This window comes from Melopsittacus undulatus, chromosome 4 (assembly GCF_012275295.1).
Source record: "Melopsittacus undulatus isolate bMelUnd1 chromosome 4, bMelUnd1.mat.Z, whole genome shotgun sequence".
NCBI lineage: Eukaryota > Metazoa > Chordata > Aves > Psittaciformes > Psittaculidae > Melopsittacus > Melopsittacus undulatus.
In genome coordinates, this window is record NC_047530.1 from 6,917,541 (window position 1) to 6,926,951 (window position 9,411).

A 9,411-nucleotide genomic window follows, 5' to 3' on the forward strand; every position below is an offset into this window, starting at 1 on the left:
TCCTGCCCATGGAGAGCTATGCAGTGTTTTCTGCTGCTGACGAGCAAAGGCTTCATGGGGGAAACACGCACACAGCTCCCGGCCCCGAGGGGTGCCCGCTCCCGCATCCCGCGGCGTGGGGCACACATCTCCCGTGAGGAGGGGGGAAAGGAAGCACCGGGTTTCCTGCTCGGCACAGCCCAGCGGCGGAGCTGGGGCTGCGGGCAGCGCGGAGCCTCCTCTGTGCCTCTGCGCGCTGCCGGGGGCCCGGGGGAGGGCGGGGGAGCGGCTGCATCCCCCCCTCCTCTGCTCTCCTTTCCCTCCCTCCCATCCTCTCCTTCCCTCCCCTTCTCTCCCCTCCCCTCCCCTCGCCGCCGGAGGGGCGTGGAGAGGCGGCCCCGCGCGGCTGCTGCCCGCACGGGCAGGGCAGGCAGCACGGGCAGGGCAGGGCAGGCTGCGCTCGGCCATGCAGGGGATGAGCCCCCGCACCGCGCCCCGCTGAGCTCCAGCGCTGCAGCCCCCGGGGCCCGCCCGGGCTCCGCGTCCCCCGCCCCAGCAGCCGCGGCGGGGCCCGTCGGGGATGCGGGGGGGAGCCCTCCGGAGCGCTCCGCCAGGTAAGGGGCGGTGGGGAGGGGGACACGACACGGGGGGGGGGGGGGGGGGCGCAGATCGCGGCTCTCCCGTAGCCCTCCCCGCGCCACCAACTTTGAGCGCAGCGAGAGCTCCCCGCAGCGCAGAGGGGACTTCTCCCCTTCGGGTCCCCAGCGCCGGCTGCGGCCGGATCCCCCCGTGCGGGGTGTGCGGCTCTGCCTGCCCCCAGCCCCCGGCCCGGCGCTGCCTGAGCCGGGGAACGAGCTGCGGCGAAACTTGGGCTGTTGTTGTGCGAGGAGCTGCCGCCTGGAACAAGTGAGTAAGTCCCCGGTGGCTCCGCGGAGCGCAGATGCTCTGCCCGGTGGGGTGAGCCGCGCCATCCGGCGGAGCAAATGCCCCAGCGTTTGCTGTCAGAGCCGAGAGTGCTCTGGTTCAAACCTGCCGGGAGGACGCAGGCTGGCGAGGGGACCACGCCGGGGCATGGGGTGGCCCCACGGGAGAGCTGCGCGGTTCAAGGTTCGTGTTCCTGGCGCGACCGAAGGGGTTTGGAGCTGGTGAATGGGAGCGTTCATCCCCAAAGAGCCCGCAGGTCCTGGCAGGGAGCGCTCCGGGAGGGAGCAGCACGCACAAACAGCCTGGTGGATGGCTCAGGGGAAGGTGGAAAGCACAGAATAATTGTACCGGGTTTACCCAGGCGTTTGGTTCCTAGGGAAGAGGCAGATGCGGTTCGGCAGATGAGGGATAAACAGGCACAGGTGGATGTTGCGATAAGAAAACTCTGGCAGGGGTTGGCATTACTTGATAGTGATTAATTAACTCAAAATGTGTATGCTGAGTGCCAGCAGGAGCAAACTGAAGCCCCGCTGAAAGCTCTGTGATGATTTAGGCGGCCGTCAAAGCAGGTGGTAATCTGGTGGCAAAAGATCTCTTGGACCCCCTGAGATGTAGAGGGAATGAGAGGGCAGAGCTAGGGGACCGGGGGGAATGCCTCGGGTGGCCTTGGAGCACTGGAGTCCTGCACCTTTACCATTAGGAAAGTGCCTGGTGAAGTGATGCCCATAGGAGCAGAGTGGGTCTGAGGGCACAGACCACCTCCACTGGGTGCTCACCTGAGGAAGGTGCTGGGTGTCAGTCCCCACATGGCTTTTGGAGCTGTGACCGTGGGGAAGCTGTAGTGCTCTACGGCTGAAAAGGAGGCAAGGCTGAAGGCTCACTCCCATCCCATCAGGATTTCATGCTGGTGAGCCTAGGGGGGATGCTTGGGGACAGAGAGCAGCCCTGCTCACGCATCTGTGCAGTACCCAGTACCAGGTAGAGCCCGTGGTGAGGAGAAAGGGGGTCTGCTCAGCACTGCTTTGCTCAGCAGTGTCCTTTTCCCTGTGGAGCAGTGGGTGCAGCATGCCCAGGGCAGGTGGCCCACTAACGTGCTTGGTGTCTGTGGTCTTTGCAGAGCCACCAGTGTGCCTAACCCACTGTGACTGATCGGGATGCTCATCTTTAAACCCCATCAGGAACTCGTCTTTCTTGCCTCAGTGGCCACAATGTGTTGTTTTACCACATAAACTCTTTGCTCAGTGGGAGCACGCTGGGAAGCAGCAGGGTCCGTGCCAGTGGGTTCCTGGACAAGAGCTGTTTTGCAACCCAGTTTCCATGCCAGGACAGAGGTGGGAGAGCGGGGCCACAGGAGCCAGGCTGGGTGGACAGGGGCACCGCAGGGTGATGGCTGCAGCTCCCTCCTCCCTGACCACCCCTTTGGCAAGCTGCTGTGTCCTGGGCAGGGCACCCAGGGGTGTTGCTTGCTGAGTAGTAGAGGACAGAGCTGAAGCTGGTGCTGGGAGCTCTGCGGGTGACTCTGCATGTGTCCGGCCAGGATAAGGTATGTTCTTGGGATGCGATCCCCAGTGAGTGTGCTGCAGTGATGCCTTGTGCAGATGCACTTGTGTGAGGAGAGGGGCTTTGCCTTGCAGCTCCTGGGGTGAGCTTTGCCTCATGCAGGGTGTGCCCATGTGCCTCTCTGCGCTGGTGTGAGTGTGCCCAAGCGTGCGGGCAGGCAGCCCTGCCTGGTCCCTGCACTCATCCACCCATCATCCTGGCACCGAGATCCCGGCACTTCTCCGGTGTTCGCTGCTCACTATTGTGTTTTCCAGCTGGTCCCAAAGTCCTGAGTCACTCTGCCGTTTCCATGGAAACAGCCTCGCTGGCGGGAATCGGTTTTGGGGGTAGAGGGTGCAGTAGCTGGACCAGCATCGGGCAGACCCCAGGGAAGGGCTTGTGAGGCACACGCGCTCCTCCAGCCCATCACCCTAGCACCAGGGCTGGTGCAGGCACCTGCATTGCACAGACCCTCAGACCTTCTTCCACTCCCTTTTCCCTTCTTTCCTGCCATAGGGAAGTGAGGAGGGGTTTCCCTGCTGCTGGGAAGGGAGGCCAGGACGCGCCCTGCCAAGGGCACAACTTTAGGGGAGCTGCTGGGAGATGGGGACAGCCTGGAAGGCACCCGGAAAGACCAGGGTTTGACTGCCCTGTGGGAGAGCCTTGGGAACAGCAGTGCCAGTGCCAGTTACTGCACGGTCCCCTGCCTAAAACTGCTGTCACCCCTGAGCTCTCCAAACACCTCAGGGAGCAGCAAGGGAACCTGCAAGGGAGGCTTGGGGCAGGAGCCAGGGCAATGGAGTGCGTGGAGATGCTACGGGAGCCCCCGGAGGACGGGATGCTGTAAGGCACTGGTGTGCCACGGGCTGCTTTCGGAGGGGAGATGTGCTGATCCTTGCAGCAGCCCTGCCGAACCCATCCTGCCCGGCAGCACCGGAGCTCGGCTGCCAGCGCAGCCTCCAGCGCCGCGGCTCTAAAAGCAGGTCATTCCCATCTAACCTGGGAGGACCATCCCCACCGCAGGAGCCCACGGCTCAGCACCTCCTCCCGGGCCTCTGCTGCGCCGCAGCCCGCCGGCCACTCGCTGCTCCCTGGGCCGGTGACTCACGGATGCCATTCGGCTTAATTCATCGCCTCCCGCTCCTGGGCAGTCTCTGGCCTCTCGCCTTCTCGTCCTGCCCGGAGCGGTGCTTGGGGTCACGGGAGGAAGAGGAGGAGGAGGAGGAAGGCAGGTGATTATGCACCCGTTTGCGTGCGGTGGGGGAGCCTGCACTGCCTGCGCGCATCCTCTCCCTTCCTCCGAGCACAAGGGTATGGGAAGCGGGGCAGGGGAGAGGAAAGGCTCAGCACCTTCCTCTTCCCACAGACAATGCTCCTGTCCCCGTGCCAGGCTCCAGCTGGCCTCCTGCAGTGCTCGGGGCCGTTCATCCCTTGTGGACAGCCTGGTCCTGATGTGACTGCGGGCAGCCGGCAGGGATGCTGGGAGGCAGCGGAGCGCAGTCTGGCATGCTGTGACCAGAGGGGGGGTTAGGGTCAGAGAAGGGGCAATAGTGACCCCAGCACAGCGCAGAAAGAGCTCATGTTCCTTCTCACAGGCCCCTTGCAGTGCTTCCCCCCACCCCAGCTCTCATCCCGCAGCCCGGGGGGACCTGCTGGACTCAGCTCCCACCCTCGGGCTCTGTTTGCTCATCATCTTTGGTGGAGCTGAGCCGGAGGCAGAGCAGGGGCGATTTCAGCTGGGAACAGTTTACAGCACAGAAACATCTGTGAGGACAGCATTTTGGATGATTCCCATGGTCACAGCATCCCACGGTCTGGGGCTGAGGAGCTAAACCAGTACGTGCCTCACACAGGACTCAGATATAGCTCCATGGAGCTGCTGCTCTGGACTGCTGCCCTGGTATCAGTACCTGAAATGGAACAGGCCAGTGTAAAAGCAAGGTTCCTCTGAGCAGGGATGGGAGATCAAGTGGTTATCCTGCTGCATGTGTGCATAGGAGACGTCCTCCTGCAGCATGTTGCCTACTCTAAGCCGTACACAGCTCGTTCTGTGTGTTTCACACCAGCCTGGCTGTGTCCATTAGATGAGCAAAGGGGAGCATGAGTTGAACTGATGCCCCAGGAACCCAGGGCTGAGCTGAGTGGGAATTGTAGCCCCTTGGGGACAGGGAGTGATGGGAGGAGGCAGGAGAGCCGGCTGAGGGCTGGCTCTGGCTGGGTCTAAAGGCCACAGATGAGACATCAGGAAGCCGCCTCCCCAGACCCTCCCCGGCTGCAGCGCAGACAGGCAGGGCACAGGCGAAGGGTGAGGCTGAAGCTGGGCTGTAGTTTTGTACCTGCTCTGCCAAGGAGGTGAATCAGTGCCCATTTCTTCCGCATTGCAAAGGGGATTGGGTCCGGGCTGGGGGAAAGGCTGGAACTCTCTCATGCAGTGACCAGCAGGAACTGGGATGTGGAGTCACCAGGGCTCTGGTTACCTTTTGCTGGCAGCAGGTTTCACCTCATCCTGGGACAGTCCGAGTCGCATCTGCTCCAGCATCCATCAGCAACACAGCCAGGAGAGGAAGCCGAGGCTGTGTGAAGGATGCAGTGTGACTGGCCAGCACTAGAGAGCAGGAAAGCGTTCCCACTGCAGCTCCCACCTTGGTAGGGTACAGGAGCCACCTGGGCCAGGAGATGCCAGCAGGGACCCTCCTGTCCTGCTCTGGCTTAGGAGGCCTGGAAAAACACTCGGTTCAAGGGAAGGAATAGCCCCTGTGGACACCGGGGCCAGGTGTGCCCTCTGCAGGGCAGGTAACCCCAAACCAGGAGCAGCAATAGCCAAGCATCTGCAACCAGATGTGACATCCCTGGCAGGCAGCAGCCTGGAACAAAACAACCCTTGTTCAAAGCGTTGTCACAGGTGTAAGGCATGGCTCTTGGTGTACAGGCAGTGGTGGGTGGCAGGGGTTTCCTGCAGCAGTTGTGCTGGAGCCCACATGCTGGTGTCCTGCTCCAGACCAGAGAGGTCTCTGGAGCTGGTGGCTCCTGCAGCCTCCTGCCTGCACCAAGCTGCTGGCAAATAATAAAAATAATAGTTGAAAAGAAATGAAGGTTTTTGACTCACTGCAGGGCTGAGCAGCTCTCCTGGCATCACTCACTGCGGGACAGGGTCCCTCCAGGGAGGGGGAGAGTGTTGGGGTAGAACCATAGAATGGTTTGGGTTGGAAAGGACCTTAAGCTCATCTAGCTCCAGCCCCTGCCACGGGCAGGGACACCTTCCACTAGAGCAGGTTGCTCCAAGCCCCTGTGTCCAACCTGGCCTTGAACACTGCCAGGGATGGGGCAGCCACAGCTTCTCTGGGCACCCTGTGCCAGTGCCTCAGCACCCTCACAGGGAAGAACTTCTTCCTTATAGCTAACCTGAACTTCCCCTGTTTCAGCTGGATGCTGGCTGGGGACACACAGAGAGCATGAGAGGAGTGGAGAAGACAAAGAATGGTGGCGATGATGCTGTGGGAAGGAAGGGCTGTGCTGGGTGGGAAGGGGAGATATTTGGGTCTGACCTCTTGGTTTTTGGGATGCCATCTCCTGCCCCACCCGCAGCCCCACTGGCCTTAGGGAGCAGTATCACGTGAAGTCCTGTTGTTTGGAGAGCTGCAGGGCAGTCTGTGAGTGTTATTTGGTTATATTGTTATTTGGTGCATGGGGGGAGATGTTGAAGCACCACAGCAATGCCACAGCTCCCCAGGCATGGTGGGTGCCCATCTCCAGTGCCAAGGTCTCCTGCTGCTGCACTGCTGCCAGCTGAGGATGCAGGGATGCAGTTTCTTGTGCTTCCTCCTGTGCAGTATTGCTTTCCGCTCTCTGATGCTCAGAATAGGGGGGGCCTGAATCCCAGAGCTGAGCAGGATTTGACCAGTACCACAGTGCTGGAGGCACACTGGGCTGGCAGGTAGGACACAGCTCCGGGTGCTCCTCATCCCCAGAGGCTGGCAGATTGAGCTGGCCTGGCTGGTGGACCTGTAAGCAAAGAGGTTTGCAGCTCTAGGACAGCCATCACCCCTTTCCAAAGCAGGAGGTTGCTGGCCATGGAAGGGCCATGCCTTGTCCTGCCAGCTGGACTTCTGGATGGAGACAAGCCTCTCCAGACAGTGCTTGGCACCATCCCCTGCCCTTTCCTTGCCATGGCTCCCGCACTGGTTATTGAAAGCACTGGCTGAAGGGGTGACAAGTGACTCACAAAGCAGCTGGGGAGGAAGGTTTGCAGCTGGACGGAGGCACATAGACTGCGTGGCCACCAGGCTCTAATGTCTGCCTGCTTGGGCCACAGGGATGGTGATGGCTGATGTGCATGCATTGGGAGGGCGTTTGTAGATATCCCCACCAGTAGGATACTTGGGTCCTCCTTGTCGTTCCTTGCTCAACCTGCAACTTCTCTGTTGGTTTGCAGACACCAAAACGACCTGTGAAGAAGCTCCATGAAGGTGACCAGCCATGCAATGTTCCTGGAAGGCTGTCCTCTTACTAGCCTTGGCGTCCATTGCGATCCAATACACGGCAATCCGGACCTTCACGGCCAAGTCCTTCCACAGCTGCCCCATCCCCAACCCTGTGAACTGCAGCCTGAGCCAGGACACTGATGCGGCCGAGCGGCTGTGCGACGAGAGCCCCACTTTCTCCTATAACCTGTCCAGGAAGACGCACGTCCTCATCCTCGCCACCACCCGCAGTGGCTCCTCCTTCGTTGGGCAGCTCTTTAACCAGCACTTCGATGTCTTCTATTTATTTGAGCCCCTCTACCATGTCCAGTACACCCTGATCCCAAAGCTGACCCAGAGCAAGAGCACGACAGACAGGCGGGTGATGCTGGGGGCCAGCCGAGACCTGCTGAGGAGCTTGTACGACTGCGACCTCTACTTCTTGGAGAACTACATCAAACCCCAGCCTGTCAACCACACCACCGACCGCCTCTTCCGCAGGGGGGCCAGCAAGGCCCTGTGCTCGCCGCCCGTCTGCGAGTCTATGGGTGCCATCGATCTCCACCTCGAGGAAGGAGACTGCGTGAAGAAGTGTGGGACCTTGAACCTGACGCTGGCCACTGAGTCCTGCAGAGAGCACGGGCACGTGGCCATCAAAACCGTGCGGGTGCCCGAGGTCAGCGATCTCCGGGCGCTGGTGGAGGACCCGCGGCTCAACCTGAAGGTTATCCAGTTGGTGAGGGATCCCCGCGGCATCCTGGCATCCCGGAGCGAGACCTTCCGGGACACGTACCGGCTGTGGAGGATCTGGGACGGCACCGGCAGGAAGCCATACAACCTGGACGTGACGCAGCTCACCACGGTGTGCGAGGACTTCTGGAACTCCGTGTCCACCGGCCTCAACCGGCCACCGTGGCTCAAGGGCAAGTACATGCTGGTGCGGTACGAAGACCTGGCTAGGAACCCCATGAAAAAGACCGAGGAGATCTACGATTTCCTGGGCATCCCTATGGACAGCAACGTGGAGCGCTGGATACAGAACAACACCCGAGGGGACCGGTCCTCCTCCAAACACAAGTACGGGACCGTGCGCAACTCGGCGGCGACGGCAGAGAAGTGGCGGTTCCGGCTGTCCTATGAGATCGTGGCGTTCACGCAGCACGCCTGCCAGCACGTGCTGGCACAGCTTGGCTACAGAACCGCTGCCTCCGAGGAGGAGCTGAAGAACCTCTCCATCAGCCTGGTGGAGGACAGAGACTTCCTGCCCTTCTCCTAAGGCAGCCCCAGGGCGCGGGGGGGGGGGCCGGTTTTGATACGGACTCTTTCTAACTGTTGCCTTATTTTGGTTCATTTCGGTTCCCCCTTCCCCTCTTTTCTCTCTTTCCTCCTCTCCAAAATTTGCACTAAACCTTGAGCAGGAATCTCAGCAGCTGAGGCCGAGGGAAGCGACTGCCGCCCCTCAAGAATACATTTGGGATGCAAGAGGAGTCGGGTCTCTCCAAGCAAGAGCTCTAGAACTGTGGATGGGTTATAATGTTTACAAAACACACAAAGCGTATAAAGCAACCTTCAAGCTTTCCAAACCGAAGGGTACCTGGGGTACTGTACTTTTGCACTGTTTACTTTTACAATGTAAGAGGTAAATATAAATCTAATTTATGAATGGTGTCATCCCCTCCAGAATAACTCCCCTTGCCCCCCAATGAGCAGGTTAGACTGGAAGCTGAACGTGCAACAACCTCCTCGGTTTTGATCTCGGTGTGGTAATGTCTGTTTAAGTCCTGTTACTGGGCCGGGCAGCGGGTCAGCTGCTCGTACGTGGTTGGTTGGTAACACCTGTGATAGTTCTTTGTGCCAAAAAAATCATGAAAGGAAAACAAGAAAAGGGAAAAACCGAAGTGATTGGGTGGTTTGGTAAAAGCCCAACACATTTAATGCTTTATTTCTGTGTTTTCTGTAAATAAAAAGTGCAATAAAACTGACCCTGGGGGTGAACTTCAACTGAAAGTGACTATACTGGGGTGGGTGCACCAACAGGCAAAGAGCAGCATCTCCTGGTGTGCCCTGCTGCTGTGAGGCTGGAGGGGGGAGAGGACACCCCAGCCCCAAGCTTCCATCACCTCCTTGGGCATGTGCATGCCTACATCCCAAGTGCATCGATGTGCAACTAGTTAAGTTGAAAGTGAGCCCCTGTGGTTGTTTACTGCCGTGGTCCATTTGATCCCTGCCTGCTGGAATAGCTCACCAGCTCCTCTGACGCAGCTGGGACAGAGTCCTCCAAACAGCCCAGCCCTTAAGGCACAGGCCAGAGCAGATGGGGAGCCACCAGTGCCAGCCCCCAGGGGACAGAGGACAGCAACACCCCAGCAATCTCCTGGCTCTGTTCCTCCTGGAGGCAGGCAGGGAGCCATGGAGGGATGCAGCTGTGGCTGGTCACATCTGCACACATCTGTGCATTCCCAGCACTGGACCCTGTTTGAGCCACCCACAGCCTCCCTACCTGGGCAGG

General features: G+C 60.0%; 1 protein-coding gene across 2 annotated transcripts; it reads left to right on the plus strand.

Annotated features, from left to right (window-relative positions):
- Positions 1 to 393: 393 nt before the first annotated feature.
- On the plus strand, positions 394 to 8,903 carry CHST1 (carbohydrate sulfotransferase 1). 2 transcript variants are annotated; one of them, XM_034062651.1, is made up of 2 exons: positions 394 to 593; positions 6,875 to 8,903. In XM_034062651.1, exon 2 carries the CDS (start codon positions 6,919 to 6,921, stop codon positions 8,176 to 8,178), a length of 1,260 nt encoding a protein of 419 aa, XP_033918542.1. In that variant the 5' UTR covers positions 394 to 593; positions 6,875 to 6,918; the 3' UTR covers positions 8,179 to 8,903. The 2 variants fall into 2 exon arrangements, with proteins under 2 accessions (XP_033918542.1, XP_005143995.1); XM_005143938.3 differs by lacking the exon at positions 394 to 593 and adding an exon at positions 2,426 to 2,446.
- The last annotated feature ends 508 nt before the right edge of the window (positions 8,904 to 9,411 follow it).

Bases quoted from the DNA above. Each gene is read 5' to 3' on its own strand.
- CHST1 (XM_034062651.1), top strand. From the start codon at position 6,919: ATGCAATGTTCCTGGAAGGCTGTCCTCTTACTAGCCTTGGCGTCCATT.